Source organism: Ostrea edulis, chromosome 10, assembly GCF_947568905.1.
Source record: "Ostrea edulis chromosome 10, xbOstEdul1.1, whole genome shotgun sequence".
Classification (NCBI taxonomy): Eukaryota; Metazoa; Mollusca; class Bivalvia; order Ostreida; family Ostreidae; genus Ostrea; species Ostrea edulis.
Window position 1 is genome coordinate 15376866 of NC_079173.1, and position 18826 is coordinate 15395691.

General features: G+C 34.8%; 2 protein-coding genes across 7 annotated transcripts in view; both read left to right on the forward strand.

Moving 5' to 3' along the window:
• The window catches only part of LOC125666891 (uncharacterized), a 37319-nt gene extending 35963 nt beyond the window's left edge, over positions 1–1356 (forward strand). The window contains exon 12 of the mRNA XM_056152081.1: positions 1–1356. Coding sequence (XP_056008056.1) covers positions 1–231 — 231 coding nt within the window. The 3' untranslated portion in view covers positions 232–1356.
• The window catches only part of LOC125665160 (uncharacterized), a 27772-nt gene continuing 9223 nt past the window's right edge, over positions 278–18826 (forward strand). The window contains exons 1-10 of one of the 6 annotated variants that reach the window (XM_048897768.2): positions 2100–2582; positions 2714–3006; positions 5607–5683; positions 6641–6692; positions 6996–7084; positions 7226–7426; positions 7757–7891; positions 9168–9302; positions 15518–15661; positions 15850–15879. In XM_048897768.2, the coding sequence (XP_048753725.2) occupies positions 5659–5683; positions 6641–6692; positions 6996–7084; positions 7226–7426; positions 7757–7891; positions 9168–9302; positions 15518–15661; positions 15850–15879 (811 nt within the window). In that variant the 5' untranslated portion in view covers positions 2100–2582; positions 2714–3006; positions 5607–5658. Of the gene's footprint in view, positions 3007–5522; positions 5684–6640; positions 6693–6995; positions 7085–7225; positions 7427–7756; positions 7892–9167; positions 9303–15517; positions 15662–15849; positions 15880–18826 lie in introns of those variants that run through there. The other 5 variants (XM_048897770.2, XM_056152077.1, XM_056152080.1 and 2 more) reach the window with 5 other exon arrangements.

Genomic DNA, 18826 nt, shown 5'->3' on the forward strand with positions numbered 1-18826 from the left:
GTATCAGAGGAAAGATCTCAGAAACATGTCGACGGGAAAGGACAGACGTCACCGCCTGATGACATCTATAACCACCTTAATGAGGCTTCCGGTATGTCGGATATCCAGCCTGAATACGACCATGTCCCCTCTAATGATACAAATGGCGAAACATATCATCGTCTAGATTTAAACATCACCAGAAATGCAAATACAACGCCACTGGTTGATATGGAGAATCATTATGACTAGAACCTTTGTGATAGTGACGGTGTACATAGCGATGCCCCCCCCCCCTTCCCCAATATAATTGATTATTGATCGACTGTTATAGCTATTTGAAAATATTTATATTTCCAGGGTTTTTGCCTTCGATACCTTTACTCATTGAAATGATAGCCATTTCCTCATGAATGTGAACGATGGGCGTATCATTCGTTATAAATTAGTGCGACTATTTTAACTGGGAATATTTCGAAAGAATGAAAAGTAAAGGGCAAATACAACTACAACGCGTCATGCCAGGATACTTCTCATGATGCGTTAACGCGCGTCATAAGTACGCTGACGTAAAGCGCCGCGCAGTTCATATCCTCGTGTATTTTCAACAATAATGGGTTTTTTTTTCTAATTACACTGGACATGAAATTTAAAAATACCTCAATGTAATTTTAATCAGTCGATGTCGTAGTAATTGTTTGGCTATTTGATAACATTTATTAGAATTTACAAAAGGAGAGATTTTTTAAAGTTAAAAATGGAAATAAGTTTCACAACATAAACGAATTATGCTTTCGTATTCAACTGGTTGAGTGGGAATCTTTTGATGGTTTGTCAATTTCAATTATTTCGATATGCTTTCTCCAAAAAAAACAACAACAAAAAAACAAAAACCAAAGGTACAGACAATCTTGTAATGTTTGCTAGATGTCTTTTATAAGTTTTTAACGATTATCCTATATAACTACACACGTTTAAATTCATAAGAAATATCAAACTGTACCCTATGTGTATGTATGTTGTTTAATTTCAAACTGTCATTGAAGTGTATGCAAAAAAAATTTAATTTCACACTGTCCTCTATTACATATTTATGTATTTTCTTTATGTATGTTGTACGTGTGTGTTAATTTATGTGTTTTACTGATTAATGTCAGTCAATAGCTACACAAGGCTAGCGATTTTGTTCCATATAATCTGACTCTAAGAACATAGGATACCCCTCAAAAAGTTGATTATAGAATTTTGTAAATGTTTCAATTTTGCTAAAACCCATATTTACATCAAATCACGTCATTATCATTATCATCAGTACTATCTCTTTTTATTTTTCACAAATCTTTACTTGAAAATTCAATAAAGAATAACAATATTTCATTTCAGTAGTTACCGTTGAATTTTCAATTTTAATGCATCAAAATTCGAAAAGCAATGACTGTGGTTTATTTTTTATCCGAATGAAGCACAGTGATGTTGAAGTATGGAGCTGCAATGTATACTAAATACACTTATATGTAGCTATGTTAAATCCTTCCTTTTCCAACTTTCCCAGCACCATTTGTACTGATAAGAAATTATATGAGTTCTTCGTAGTTTTTCTTGAATACCACAATATCTTTCTACAGGTAGTTGGAGGTGTCGCAAAGTAGGATGAGTGGCAAACTGCACGTGCCTAAATTGAGTTATCATTCCACTATCTTTAAACTCCTCAATTATTTCAAATTTGCAGCCCTCGTATTTAATTGTAATTTGATCAACTTTGTAAACATTCATATTCATCACCTGTTATTTTCATTTGCAAATAAAGATATATTAACACACACTCTATTTCACTATATTTGATAGTGGTGGTGTTTGAAAAGAATGTAAGCTTAACAGTTATAGATCAAACCTATGTGTGTCGAAAGCTTTCAGGCATATACAACCTCCTTTTAGTTCACCTCGGCTAAAACCTCAAGTAAGCTATTCTCATCACTCAATGTCCATCGTCCGTCTGCAAACTTTTCACATTTTCGAATTTTTCTTTAGAACCACTGGGCCAATTTCCACCAAACTTAGCTGAAGAGCATCCTTGGGTAAAGGGGATTTAACTTTGTTCAAATGAAGGGAAATGCCTTCTAAAAAGGGGGGGATAATCACGAACAGGCAAAATTATGTTCTCATTAAAAAAGCTTATTCTCGAGAACCACAAGGCCGGAAAAGTTTAAGTGTAGATGAAAACTTTCTGACATAGTGCTCATTCAAGTTTGTTCAAATCATGGTTCCTGGAAGTAGGATGGGGCCCCAATATGGGATCAAAGTTTTACATGCAAGTATATAGGGAACATCCTCTCAAGAACCAATCAAATTTGCATTAAAGCTTCCTAACATAGTGCAGATTCAAGTCTGTTCAAATTATGGACCCAGGGGATAAAGTGGGGCCACAAGAGGGGTCAAAGTTTTGCATGTGTGTGTTTATGGAAAATCTTTTAAAGATATTCTTCTCCAGAACCACTGGGCCAGAAAAGTTTCAATTTACCTGAAAGCTTCCTGAAATAGTGCTAATTCAAGTTTGTTCAAATGATGGCTCCAATATCCACAATGAGGGAATCAACGTTTTACATGTGAGTATATAGCTATAGGGAAAATCTTTGAAAATTGTATTCTAAAGAAACCACAAGGCAAGAAATTATCAAATTTACATAAAAGGTTCCTGACATAGAAAAGATCAAAGTGTGTGCATTCATTGTTCCAGGTTGTAGGTTGAGGCCCTAATAGGGATACTGCTTGACTTATCGAAGTTTCAGAGAGAAGTATATCGATGATTTTTGCTCTCCAGAAAGGCATATTAATGCGTTTGAAGTCTGTAAAAATTAATCTTCACATTCCAGAAGTAATAATGATTTGTGTCTCTCTTCCTAACTTCATTCATCAAAATGAAATTGAAGATTTGGAGTTCCTTCTTATGACAAACAACTATAATATTTCTCAGCAATGAATCACAATGAAGCAGAGAAGAGTCTGGCTCTAGAAACAGTTTTGTAACTGGTAAGTGATTCAATTCAGTATGAAGAGCCACTTATGGGAAAAAGCACGAACAGAAATTTTCAATCATTTACATAGTCTGTGTTTCATTATATATAATGCGTATATATCAGATACCATTTAGAAATATATATATACTGTAGAATCATTTAAATTCGTGGGGGCCAATTTGCCTGGATTGCTGAATTTTTACGGGTTCGTGAGGACGTAATTTCATGGATTTCTATATTTGTAAGAAAGATAACTCAAGCAAAGAATAGATGTCTTTATTCGTTGAGTGATTCCACAGTAGTAATATCAAGAACGTGTGTCAACTGGAAAAACATCAGTAATCACTGTATAATGTGAAGACATCAGTAATCACTAAATAATGTGAAGACATCAGCAATCACTGTATAATGTGAAGACATCAGTAATCACTGTATAATGTGAAGACATCAGTAATCACTAAATAATGTGAAGACATCAGTAATCACTGTATAATATGAAGACATCAGTAATCATTGTATAATGTAAAGACATCAGTAATCACTGTATAATGTGAAGACATCAGTAATCACTAAATAATGTGAAGACATCAGTAATCATTGAATAATGTGAAGACATCAGTAATCACTGTATAATATGAAGACATCAGTAATCATTGTATAATGTAAAGACATCAGTAATCACTGTATAATGTGAAGACATCAGTAATCATTGAATATTATGAAGACATCAGTAATCACTGTATAATGTGAAGACATCAGTAATCACTGTATAATATGAAGACATCAGTAATCACTAAATAATGTAATGACATCAGTAATCACTGTATAATGTGAAGACACCAGGAATCACTGAATAATGTGAAGACATCAGTAATCATTGAATAATGTGAAGACATCAGTAATCACTGTATAATATGAAGACATCAGTAATCATTGTATAATGTAAAGACATCAGTAATCACTGTATAATGTGAAGACATCTGTAATCACTGTATAATATGAAGACATCAGTAATCACTGTATAATGTGAAGACATCAGTAATCACTGAATAATGTGAAGACATCAGTAATCACTGTATAATATGAAGACATCAGTAATCACTGTATAATGTGAAGACATCAGTAATCACTGAATAATGTGAAGACATCAGTAATCACTGTATAATATGAAGACATCAGTAATCACTGTATAATGTGAAGACATCAGTAATCACTGAATAATGTGAAGACATCAGTAATCACTGTATAATATGAAGACATCAGTAATCACTGTATAATGTGAAGACATCAGTAATTACTGAATTATGTGAAGACATCAGTAATCACTGTATAATATGAAGACATCAGTAATCACTGTATAATGTGAAGACATCAGTAATCACTGTATAATGTGAAGACATCAGTAATCACTGTATAATGTGAAGACATCCGTAATCACTGTATAATGTAAAGACATCAGTAATCATTGTATAATGTGAAGACATCAGTAATCACTGAATAATGTGAAGACATCAGTAATCACTGAATAATGTGAAGACATCAGGAATCACTGTATAATGTGAAGACATCAGTAATCACTAAATAATGTAATGACATCAGTAATCACTGTATAATGTGAAGACACCAGGAATCACTGAATAATGTGAAGACATCAGTAATCATTGAATAATGTGAAGACATCAGTAATCACTGTATAATATGAAGACATCAGTAATCATTGTATAATGTAAAGACATCAGTAATCACTGTATAATGTGAAGACATCTGTAATCACTGTATAATATGAAGACATCAGTAATCACTGTATAATGTGAAGACATCAGTAATCACTGAATAATGTGAAGACATCAGTAATCACTGTATAATATGAAGACATCAGTAATCACTGTATAATGTGAAGACATCAGTAATCACTGAATAATGTGAAGACATCAGTAATCACTGTATAATATGAAGACATCAGTAATCACTGTATAATGTGAAGACATCAGTAATCACTGAATAATGTGAAGACATCAGTAATCACTGTATAATATGAAGACATCAGTAATCACTGTATAATGTGAAGACATCAGTAATTACTGAATTATGTGAAGACATCAGTAATCACTGTATAATATGAAGACATCAGTAATCACTGTATAATGTGAAGACATCAGTAATCACTGTATAATGTGAAGACATCAGTAATCACTGTATAATGTGAAGACATCCGTAATCACTGTATAATGTAAAGACATCAGTAATCATTGTATAATGTGAAGACATCAGTAATCACTGAATAATGTGAAGACATCAGTAATCACTGAATAATGTGAAGACATCAGGAATCACTGAATAATGTGAAGACGTTAGTAATCACTGAATAATGTAAAACTATATTTCCGGTTCATATATGCTGTAAATAAATTTCTTGTACTCTCTCTCTCTCTCTCTCTCTCTCTCTCTCTCTCTCTCTCTCTCTCTCTCTCTCTCTCTCTCTCATTTTTGTTTTCTAAAAACTTCCCTGTTGATAAAACATTTCCGTTTACACCGCATATCTATATACATGTAGGTTCATTGTTCATTTATGATTGGTACTGTATAAGTTTTACATTTTAACTTCATCACTAGTTTGGCGTCCTTCTGGCGGATATATTGATGTTGATGTGTTTAACTCTGGGATATGTCTGAGATACAACGCTTAGTCTGTAAGTATTTTAGTGGAGTGGCAAGACCTTGAGAATGTATCGCCCTAGCTTTAACTTTTAATAGATTACTAGACTGTCTTAATACATACAATATATTATCGGCCGCCAGGAAGAGGACAATTGTATGCGATGGTTTTAGAGAAACAACCATGATTAACTGCAGGCCTACATTATAAAATGATGAACTAAAGTATCTATCAAAAGCTGTATTTGGTATTATTCTAGTAAATCAAATCACGCTAGTTACTGACATCTAATATGAATAGATACAACAGTAATGCGATTTGTTTTACTTTCTGTTTTTCAAGGTAGCTGGGGATAGTTTCGTCCTGTAGGGGGGGGGGGTCAGATTTCTTTTTAGAAAATGGAAATACTCCATATTTGAGGTGATATCAAATTTATTTTAAAAAATGGAAATATTCTATGTTTGAAGTGATACCAAATTGTTTTTAAAATGGAGATTTAAAGTGATATTACAGGTGTAAAAATGGAAGAACTTGTCAGCTACCTACCTATATATAACCTATCCCATGACATCGTAGAATAGCATCACATGGCTTCCATAAAATGGATAACTCTTACTTTGATATCGAACATGTGCTTCCTTTCAGATTATTGATATGGGTAAATAGTATAACCTTTGACAAAGTGTATAGCGACAAGGTGTTCTTGTGTTACCATTTCTGTATCAGCTAGACGATGACATATCTTTGCAATAAATTCTCAGGAATTTCAAACTCGGAGTTCAGGGGACGATTGATGATCCTGAAGATGTGTTTTATTGATATTTTTAGTTTCTTCTCTTCCGTTTTTAAAGTCAATGATTAAGCACATTAATCGACATTATATGTCTTTAACATTATTAACAATCTTTTAAAACACCCTCATCTTTCATACAAACCTTTACGGCCCTTTCAACAAGTTGTTAACCAAGTGGATTTTTTTTTCATATTGCAGTTTTCCTACTCAAACTGTTGTGTGTTATGCGAACAAATGCAAACACTGAAAGGTATGTAATGACAATCCTTTGAAAGATGTTCATCTTTTTCACAAGCTTTACTCATGAAAGATTGATAGTAGTATTTTTCCAACTTAAATAGTATATGTGATCATTTTCATTTGTGGGAATCAAACGCGTATCACAAATTTGCATATTTTAGAGCTTGAAGTACAACACAGAGATGTGCCTTTATCGTATGGACTTGTACAATCGGCTATACAAGGCGCCAAAGCTCGACTCTACCTGAAATAAGAATGTGACGAGTTTTAAATGTAAAACAACAATCTTAATTGTAATTTTGTTTTTCTACAGGACCATCTGCCTGACGGATCTTCTCTCATTCTATGATGCTGACCAATCATGTTCATTTACAAAACAAATGTTCTTCTGGAACTTTGAAGGTAATATATTTCTTTCCTCTATATTCAAACATTTTTATTTGAGTATCAGTGATTACCGTGTCCCTATGTCATGAATGATAATTCGCACGAAGCGAGAGAAAAAAAAACCATGCAGGTTATCTGGCTAATTTTCATTGATAGATAGTGGAAAAGTTTGTCTGGTCACTTGCACATTAAAGGCATTGACACCAGATCTGAAAGACGGTACGACATATGAACTTGAAAAACTGGAAATTAAATTCTCAAACACCTTCTTCACTTTCACAATGAGGAAACCATGTGGACATGTTAGAAACACTGACGTGGAAATAACTATGACGTGTGATGAAAGGGGATTTTACGGTATGTGAATGGAAATTTCAAAGATTAGTATTTATGAAAACTCATTAGAAATAGCATACAGATTAATTTAATCATGTTAAAATTGAATAAACATGATACAATTTATAAAAGCAGTAAAACCGAGACTTTCAACTTTCACTCACAGACAGTGCGTAGTTTAATAGCGAGACGAAAGAGAGATAGAGAAAGAGATGGAAAGAGAAAGTGAAAGAGAGTATTCATATAGAAAGTGTAAGGAATTCTATAAACGGAGTGTATCTAATAAAAAGTCAACTCCCTGCAAATAGGACAATGTGTCTCACTTACTTTGGCGCCATTTCTTTTTACAAGAAAGAAGAATAGGTGAATCCTGCACTAACCAAAGCCAATGTAATGTTAGCAACCCTTATTCGACGTGTAATCCTACAAATGGTGTATGCGAATGCAAAGAGGGATATTTTGAAATCTTCAACACATGTTTTCAAGGTGAGTGCTATTGGAGTAGGGGGGTCAGTTCTTGGTAATACAATGGAATTTACAGCTCCCACAACTAAATAGTTTAGAATGTTTGATGTGACATCAACTACCCTGACAATAAGATCTCCCTCGTGCATAGCTCTTATCCTTAGACGAATTTGACTCCACCTTTTTGGCTCGCTGTTTTCTCCTATAATAGCTTTAAAACTTCATTGTTATTTCGGATTTCAAATATTTCTGTTGAGCATCACTGAAGAGACATTATTTGTCGAAATGTGCATCTAATGCATCAAAATTGGTACCGTATATAAGTTTTATATTGGTGGACTGTTAGTATCCGAGGGTCTCTACAGCCCAGTAGCTACGTACTTCGTTACTAGCTTTAAAATACGGATGTATATTTAATTGCTGTTATAAAATTTAGAAATTCACTTCAAAATTAAGGATTATCTCCCTCATGCATAGCTCTTATCCTTAGACGAATTTGTCTCCACTTTTTTGGCACGCTGTTTTTCCCTATAATAGTTCTAAAATTTCATTGTTGAGCATCACTGAAGAGACATTATTTGTCGAAATGCGCATCTTGTGCATCAAAATTGGAAACGGAAATAAGTTTTACATATTCATGAATGAATGTCTTCACGAGGCAATGAGTTGGTTATGTATCAGTATCAATATAGATTCAATCTTTATATAAGCTGGGGAACCCTTGGAAATGATGACGCAAGGCACCTCCCAATACATGTACATCCTTCAACCTTAATGCAAATACCATGTAAACACATCTGTGTGCTAGGTTTAATCTATAAGATTTTTGTTGATCCTTGTCGATAGGTAATACATGCGAATTAAATGAGCAATGCTTGGGGACACAGAAAATAAGTTTCATAGACAAATAAAACAAGGCAAAGTATGTTCGCTTCTTCCGGGAACTGATAATTTACATATGTCTCAACATTCAGGTAAATACCCCCATTCCAAATTAAAAAAAAAATTGGTACAGCTTAGCTGCCTTCCATAATCTGTATTGTTGCTCATAGAATTATGTGTGTATTAAATAGAAATACACCCTCGTGTTCAATTGCAGTATCGTATGATCGTGTAAAAATCAAATTGAATCTAATAGTGTGGAAATCACAATGAAACTATATCTGTTAAGTTCCTACCCAATTATGTAGAGACAATTTAGGAAACTCTATAAATTCAGTGTATGCAATATAAAGTTCACTTACCTGTAAAACTTTTAATGTATCTCACTTACTTTGGCGCCATTTCATTTTATAAGAGAAGAGAATAGGTGAATCCTGCACTGAAAACAGCCTTTGTGATGTCAGCAACCCTAATTCGACATGCAATACTTCAAATGGTGTCTGGGAATGCAAAGAGGGATATTTTGAAATGTTCAACACTTGTTTTCAAGGTGAGTGCTGTTTTATGGGGTTCAGTGTTTGAGAACTGCATGGTAATACAATGGAATTTACAGCTCCCATAAATACGCATATCAAAATCCTTGATGTGAAATAAACTGTTCTGATAATAAGACATTAATGTGTAACCGCAACCCGTGTAACAGGGGCAGTAACTCAGGTGATCGAATGCTCAAATAAAATATGTACACTGGCTCTAGTAAAATGTTTAATTCAAGTAAGGTAATTCCTGAACTATGTTTAACACATCGGAATGAAAACACCAGTAAGGAGTTTATTATTTTAATAATGACATTGATTGATTGATTGATTGTTGTTTAACGTAACCTTTCACTCATATAGAGACGTCATCACTGCCGTTGAAGGGCTGCAAAATTTAGGCCTATGCTCGGCGCCTATGGCATTTGAGCAGGGAGTAATCTTTATCGTGCCATATCTGCTGTGACACGGGGCCTCTGTTTTTACGGTCTCATCCGAAGGACCGCCCCATTTAGTCGCCTCATGCGACAAGCAAGGGGTACTGATGATCTATTCTAACCCAGATACCCACGGGACTATTAATAGTATTGGTTTCATTTAGCTTGTAATTGATAACAAATCACATATATTGATTGATTGATTGTATCTTGGTTATCGTCTCACTCGAGAATTTTACACTCATATGGAGACGTCACCAAGACCAATGAAGGGCTTCAAATTTAGGCCTATGCTCGGCGTTTACAGCCATTGAGCAGTGAGAGTTCTTTAGCGTACCACACCTACTGTTACACGGTACATCCGTTTTTAAGGTCATCTCCGTGGACCCATGACATTCATACCTGATGCCGAGCGTTTGGCGATGGAACTGTCACTACCTATTTTAACGACTTAGGTCTGTCGCGTCCGGGATTCAGACCCCGACCTTCCGCATGCGGGGCGAACGCTCTAACCTCTTGGTCACCGCGGTAAGTTACATAGAAAAAATAGCAAAGTGTAAAAGTAGAATAAAAATTGAAATATATCAACAACAATGGAATATCCCGAGCTTTGAGAATGCATTAAATGGGTAATTTAACAAAAAGTACTCCATAGTATAAGACAAATCTGAAAAAAAGGTAAGGGACTATGCCGAAATCAAAAATGAAAAAAAATATCTAAATATGTCCCTACCGTGCCTTGTTACGGCACGTTTGGTCTCCTTGGCACGTTCGGTCGCCCGGCGACGATACGTACGGCACGTATGGTCGCCGACGACCATTCATGCGGCACGTTTCGTCGCCAGCGACCAAATATGCCGCACATATCGTCGCCCGGCGAACGAATGTGCCATGAGGGTGGACACAAATGGTCGTCAATTTTAGGCCATACCCGAGCACGAATGGTCGCCACTGAAGACCCTTGTCCCAAACCCCAACTTTGCTTTTGTTTTGCAAAAAGTATGTGTGTTCATATGTGTATGTGTTCGTTCGTGCGTGTATGTGTGTACATGTATTTGAGTGACGGTGTGAGTGTGTATATCTCAATGCTTGTGTATGTGTGTGTATTCATGTGTAATAAAGATTGTTTTGCATCACATACGAAGCAGAATTCACACATTACACATAAAGCAGAATTTATTCAAAAACTTCTACGTGAGAAGAAAAAATCTCTCGCTGTGACCTTCAATTCGACTTTTAGATATATCGATGACGTTTTGTCTATTAACAATGATAGCTTTCATTCATATGTCGATTTGATATATCCCTGTGAGCTCGAAATAAAGGACACCACAGAGTCATCCACTTCTGCTTCATACTTAGATATTTTATTGAAAGTAGACATTAACGGCAAACTGACAACTCAACTGTATGACAAACGGGATGATTTCAGCTTCTCCATCGTCAACTTCCCACATTTATGTAGCAATATTCCATTATCACCTGCATATGGTGTTTATATATCTCAACTGATTCGGTATGCAAGAGCTTGTTCTGGGTATAGTCAGTTTTTAAATTGATGTAAGCTACTGACAAAGAAGTTAATGCTACAGGGATTTCAACAGTCTCGATTGAAGTCAGCATTTCGCAAATTCTATGGTCGTTATAACGATCTAGTTCGTCAATACAACCTCGCATTGCATCAAATGCTGTCTGACGTGTTTCATACCGATTGTTAAGCCGTTCTTGGCACACTGATTTTGACTGCGGATAACTCCGTTTACCTGATCAGGATATGGGGCTCACGGCGGGTGTGACCGGTCAACAGGGGATGCTTACTCCTCCTAGGCACCTGATCCCACCTCTGGTGTGTCCAGGGGTCCGTGTTTGCCCAACTATCTATTTTGTATTGCTTATAGGAGTTATGAGATTGATCACTGTTCGTTATCTTCACCTTGCATACGCACCTACGTACACACTTTTGTGACACACGTCAAGTACGATACAAAGCCAACAGACAAAACATCTGGGCATTTCTGGATGGAATTTGATGGGAATTTATTTTGCAATCACACGAGTTGCAACATTTTAACAACGCATAATCTTACATACCATCCTTATGGCACGCCGTTTTTACATTTAATCCTCTTCAAAGATATCTCATAAATCTTACAAGACATATTATAAAAGATATAAAATATCTTAATATGTTTTTTTTTTAAACGAGATATCTTATATAGTATATCATATATATTTCATAAACTTTATGAAATGTCTTACTAACGTTTTTGAGTTAAGATATCTCATCAACTCCTATAATATATTTTATAATTTTATAAGGTGTTTCAAAAGATATTTTATAATATATGTCATGTATTTTATAAGATATCTTGTAAAACATATAAGATATCATATGTTGTATAAGATATGTCTTAAACTTTATAAGATATCTTATATTTCATAAGATATCTCATCAATGATTTCTTATAAGATACCTTATAAAAGTTATAAAATAATAAAAATAAAATCAATATAAAGTATTATATTGTTGTGTAATACTTGCACTTAAGTGATACCTGTGACCTAGATTGTTCTTGCGTTCGATGTTTATCACGTACTAGAAAGATGACGAACTGTGTCGTTCAAGAATTTACCAGAAAATTTATTCTGATTATGAATACAATGTGAATTTAGCCGATGATTAGCTCTGGTTAGACGAGCATTTTAGGCATTTTGGATTATTCTATAACTGGGACTAGGATTTAGAAATTATGTTGGAAATTAAAGCCGATGGGTGATTTGTTTTGTGTACAGATTCAGCTCGGCACAGACATTGTTTTTGGTCATTTATTGTAAGTTAGTACTTTGTAAGTTCTTTGTTATTATTATAATTTTCTTCCAATAATTGCAATTAAATGTCATTACTTGTTTGACTGCCTTTATTAGTAAATTCTGCTGCTGGGTAATTCTGACCCAAAATAACAGGAATTTACTTTAATAACATGTATAAGATATCTTATAAAACATATTTGATATACCGTATGTGTTGTAAGATATCTCATAAAGTTGATGAGATATCTTATAAAAATTCATTTATGAGATATTTTCTCATAAAACATATGAGATATCTTAGATAGCTTACAAAGATAAATTTATAAGATATCTTCTATCTTTTATAATATATCTCATAAACTTTATTAGATATCTTGTTTGATATACAAGATATCTTATAAAGTTTATGAGATATATTATAAAAGATAGAAGATGATATATATTTTGATATACAAGATATCTTATAAAGTTTATGAGATATCTTATAAAGATAGAAGATGATATCTTGTTTGATATACAAGATATCTTATAAAGTTTATGAGATATCTTATATAGTTCAAAAAATGTCTTATATAGGTTTGAAAATATCTTATATATTATATGAGATATATTATGAACTGTAAATTATATGAGACATCTTATGAAATTTATTAGATATTTTATTCAAAATAGAATATATTTCATAGATTATATAAGATACATTTATAAAGAGGTAAATATGAATATGGCGTGACATACATCCTGATAAGTATGAGTGCGCAAACACGCATACAAATACACATGAACACACAGAGTGAAATACAAAGCAAGTACTACCATTTGGCATGGTTTCATAAGAAAATAAAATCTTTATATTCGGCATAAACAACACTGCGTGCGCAGTTTTAATTTTAGTGAACATAATATTCATGAACGCACTTTACCATGTTAACTTAATGTAAAAAAGAAATCCATCAGTACTATCATGATGAGAAAAAGGAATTTAATCAACTACTGTACTAGTGATAAACATGGGGTGAAATGTACGAAATACAATGTAGCTACAAAGTTTGCACTTTTACAAAGTACGCATCAAATTGAAGAGGTTGAGTAAGCAAATCTATAAATTTGCAACTTCATAGGTATGAAGCACTTTTCATACATGAAATTCGATCTCTCTTTGTATCACATGAATGTAAAACTGTAAGGTGAAATTTGTATCACATGAATTTATTTTAAAATGTATTTAGCAGAAATACAGTTGTCTTTCTCTCTGTTATTGAATTTGGCGTTTGAAAGAGAGAGAGAGAGAGAGAGAGAGAGAGAGAGGCGGATGGAGACTGTATGTGTTTGTGTGAGTGTGTGTGTGAGAGAGAGAAAGAAAGATTACATGGGATGATTGTAGGGGCAGTGCGGGGATAGCTCTGACTTGTTGAAGAGTAGGCGTCTATGGAGGACTACTACAGTTTTGTGGGTATATTCATGCCATGTTTCGTGCATTCTCTCCTCTTGTAGGCATACCCTTTTACGCTACATTTATGAAATGCAAGATTAGGCCTATTCTCTGCATACTTAAAACATGTCGAAGGTTAGAAGAGCTGTGTCGAATCAGAATAAGATGTGCTGTGATTTTCTAGGAAGCGTCTATTAGCATCTGATTGTTAATCGAGGGCTATTAGAAAGCGCCATACCCCCCTTATAGCTATTGCCTGCCCATTCAGAATACTCGTTCGGTTTGATCAAACCGGAAAGAAATTGATGAAGAATTTGGATAAGAAGGTGGAGGGGGGATTAGAAGGGAGAAAGAGAAGGGAGGGGAATCGGTGCTGGAGGAGGAGGAGCAAAGTTGGGGCTTGGGTGGCGACCATTCGTGCTCGGGTATGACTTAAAATTGGTGACCAATCGTGTCCACCCTCACAGTACGTTCGGTCGCCCGGCGACGATACACCCGGCACGAATAAGACGATACACCCGGCACGGCGACCAAACGTGCGGCATGAATGGTCGTCAGCGACCAAACGTGCCAAAACGACCAAACGTGCCGTAACAGTGCCTCCATGACACTGAAATCTTCTAAAATAAGAAAGGGAACGAGCTACATCTTAACCTGTCAAGTGTATTCCTTTAGAGAAAATATACCAAACTGACTGTCCTTGAAATATATATATACTATAAGTATATTACCTACTATAACTGTTTACAACACCTTGAAAACAGGACTTGGTAAGAACGTAATAAACTGCAAAACTGCATTATGAAATCTGCTAATATCCTCTCAAAAATATATTGAAAATACTGATGTTAACCTTGATGTTTTAGCAGTCCCTAACTCCAAACAAAATCATGCTTATTCCATGCTAGGAACTAATCAGAGCTTTAAAACCTTGAGGTTTATTTACTCAGAATAAGAGAAGAAACTACTAACCTTGAGGTCAGTTCCTAACCAAGTGAGTAAAACTGATCAAACACGGCCTTCTATACCCTAAATTTTATTCACTAACTTAAGCCAATTTAAACCAAAGAAACTATGATGACTTATCCAATCGGGAAACAAATAGCTTATTCACTTAAGAAAACTTGACAACAGGTAAGACACTTCCTGTTTAATGAAAGGTGAAGATAACGAACAGTGATTCCAAAAATGAATGTGGAATGTATCAACCACATCTAAACATGAATAGTACTGAAAAATAAATGACTGGCGGTAAGTAAATGAATTCCAAATGTATTAAGAAGCTGATTCAACAATCAAGGCTGAAATAAAAGCAACTCTGTAATAAAAAATAAATCAGATTCGTCACACATGGATGAATGTCTTTACGGGGCAATGAGTTGATGATTTATCAGTATTGATATAGATACAATCGTTATATAAGTTGGGAAATGCTTGGAAATGACAATGCAAGACAACTCCAAATGCATCATTCCACCTTAATGCAAATGTCATGTAAACACTTCTGTCTGTTATATTTCATCTATAACATTATCATTGTTCCTTGTAGAGCATCTTTCGATGGGTGAGACATGCGAATTAAATGAACAATGCATGGGGAACAGAGAAGTTGGGTTTTGTAGACAAACAGAAGGAGGCAAAGTATGTTCGCCTTTTCCGGAAACTGATGATGTCCATTCGTCTCAACATGGAGGTAAATACATTTCCATTCTATATCAAAAGTAACTTGACGGCCTTCAATAAGCTATGTTGCTGTTCACTCTTCTAAGTATATTAAATAGAAATACATCCTCATGTTATATTGCAATATTGTACGGCAGTGTAAAAAATATATCTAATAGTATTGAAATCCCAATAAAACTATGACTGTTGATTTTCTAGACATAACACCGACAAAGTCGTCAAGTGAAGGTAAAAATTTTCTTATATATCCAGCTGACACCTTACTTTCAAGTTTCATGTACCATTGAGGTTAAATCTGCATCACAGCGAAAGTTACAAAGATTTCATGATAAATTAATTATTGAAGGGGTTAGAAGAGTTAGTATATTTTCCCCTTATTCCTCACTACCTTACTAAAAAATGCTGTTATAGAATTATCTTTCCATTGAAAAGTAATCTTTACTAGGACTCATTACACCATACTTAAATGTATAATATATGGTTACATGGACATCGTTCATATAAAAGACCAAGTATAAATGATGTCACGTTTGATTCACTTTTGCCTCACGTCAACAGACAATTAGGTCCACATCATATTCGTACAAAACTTTACTCTATTCCATTGAGGGTTTTACACACGTTATTTGAAGAAGCTATGGCTAGTCTATACTTGGATTTTTCAACACCTGAATATAGACTGAACTCTATGATTATGGATGTTGCCTACCACAGCCTTTATAAACCAGCACGGACCATGGATGATATTCCTTCCAAATCATGCCGTCAGTTCCTTAAGCTCAATTTACAAACAAAGGAATAGATACCGTCAACATAAGCAACATTCTTCGTCATAAAAGGGTTCAGTCGTGTATTCCAACTTATTTCAAGTTCACGTCTACATCCTATATTTCCTACAGCTATACTTCTACTATTGCATCCAAAATTTTTAATTATAAACAAACTTTGCAGTGCTTAGATATAGACCATCTTATACGTAATCCACCAACATGTTCTTGTTCTTCATCTTCTATCAACTATAGTCCAGCTGGACATGTCATTACTGGTGATGTTGATATAGTTGAAAATGAGGACCTCAAATCACTTATTCTTAAAGGTCCTAAATACAGAGAACTTCGGTCTTTTAATTGGCGACAGAACTTCATCTCTATTATGAGTTCTATCGAAGATTATGCCAGACGATGGGCTAAATATGAAAAAGAACTTGATACATTGTCAGAATGGGTTAAAAGCATAAGAGGGAAATTAAAATCCCGCATTAGACACATGAAAACAAAAGTACGCACCATCTATCATTCTGTGTTTAGTAAACCAGAAGTGATAAAAGAATTAGATAGGTTACATGATGAATATCTTTTGGTTCCAGCTGACAAAGCTAGTAACAACATTGTCTTTGTTTGTAAGGCTCATTATTACAACTGTATTTTAAACGAACTTGGCATTAATTCCACTTTTGGTAATCATACTTATACTCCAACTGCCCTTTCAAAAGATGAAATTCTTCAAAATCATGCTTCAGTTTTAGACACATTTAATATTTCAGTCAATGGGTCGAATGAATATGAGTTACCGTACCTATACTGGATTCCTAAACTACATAAAAACCCTTACAAACACAGATACATTGCTGGATCCAGTAAGTGCTCTACCAAGCCTCTATCTTTGCTCCTCACGAAAATGTTAACAGCTGTGAAGGAGAAACTTCAAACTTACTGTGCAACTACATATGCCATAAGTGGTGTTAATCAAATCTGGATTCTAAAAAATTCTAAAGAACTTTTAGTAAACTTGAAATCACAGAATTTTTCCCAAATCAATAGCATTAAAACCTATGACTTTTCAACACTATACACGACCATTCCTCACTATAAATTAAAGACTAGACTTTTTGACATCATAGACAGTTGCTTCTTCAACAAAAATGGAAAACGGAAATATTCATATCTAGTGATCAGTCATTCAAAAACTTACTTTGTTAAACACCACTCCGATTCCACGCACAAGTAGTCTGAAGTTGAAATAAAAAATATGCTAGAGTTCCTCATTGACAATATCTTTGTGGTCTTTGGTGATCAGGTCTTCCAACAGTCTGTTAGAATTCCCATGGGTACGAATTGTGCTCCTTTGTTAGCTGACCTGTTTCTATATTGATATGAAGCAGAAATTATTCAAAAACTTCTACGTGAGAAGAAGAAATCTCTCGCTGTGACCTTCAATTCGACTTTTAGATATATCGATGACGTTTTGTCTATTAACAATGATAGCTTTCATTCATATGTCGATTTGATATATCCCTGTGAGCTCGAAATAAAGGACACCACAGAGTCGTCCACTTCTGCTTCATACTTAGATATTTTATTGAAAGTAGACATTAACGGCAAACTGACAACTCAACTGTATGACAAATGGGATGATTTCAGCTTTTCCATCGTCAACTTCCCAAATTTATGTAGCAATATTTCATTATCACCTGCATATGGTGTTTATATATCTCAACTGATTCGATATGCAAGAGCTTGTTCTGGGTATAGTCAGTTTTTAAATCGAGGTAAGCTACTGACAAACAAGTTGATGGTACAGGGATTTCAACAGTCTCGATTGAAGTCAGCATTTCGCAAATTCTATGGTCGTTATAACGATCTACTTCGTCCGTACAACCTCGCATTGGGTCAAATGCTGTCTGACGTGTTTCATACCGATTGTTAAGCTGTTCTTGGCACACTGATTTTGACTGCAGATAACTCCGTTTACCTGATCAGGATATAGGGCTTACGGCGGTTGTGACCGGTCAGCAGGGGATGTTTACTCCTCCTAGGCACCTGATCCCACCTCTGGTGTGTCCAGGGGTCTGTGTTTGCCCAACTATCTATTTTGTATTGCTTGTAGGAGTTATGAGATTGATCACTGTTCGTTATCTTCACCTTGTATATGAGAATGCTAAGCTTGGATAACTTAAACCGGGCAATATTTACAGATGTGACCAGAGGTGGGATCAGGTGCCTAGGAGGAGTAAGCATCCCCTGTCGCGAGCTCCCTGTGTGGTTCTTGACAATCATGCACATTTAAGAAATACAATTTATTTTGGAAAAGACAGGGGAGTATGAACTGCGATGCTTACACTTCGTGAAGCGCGTTTGCTTAGATATGTACTACACAACATTGTAAACTAACTGAA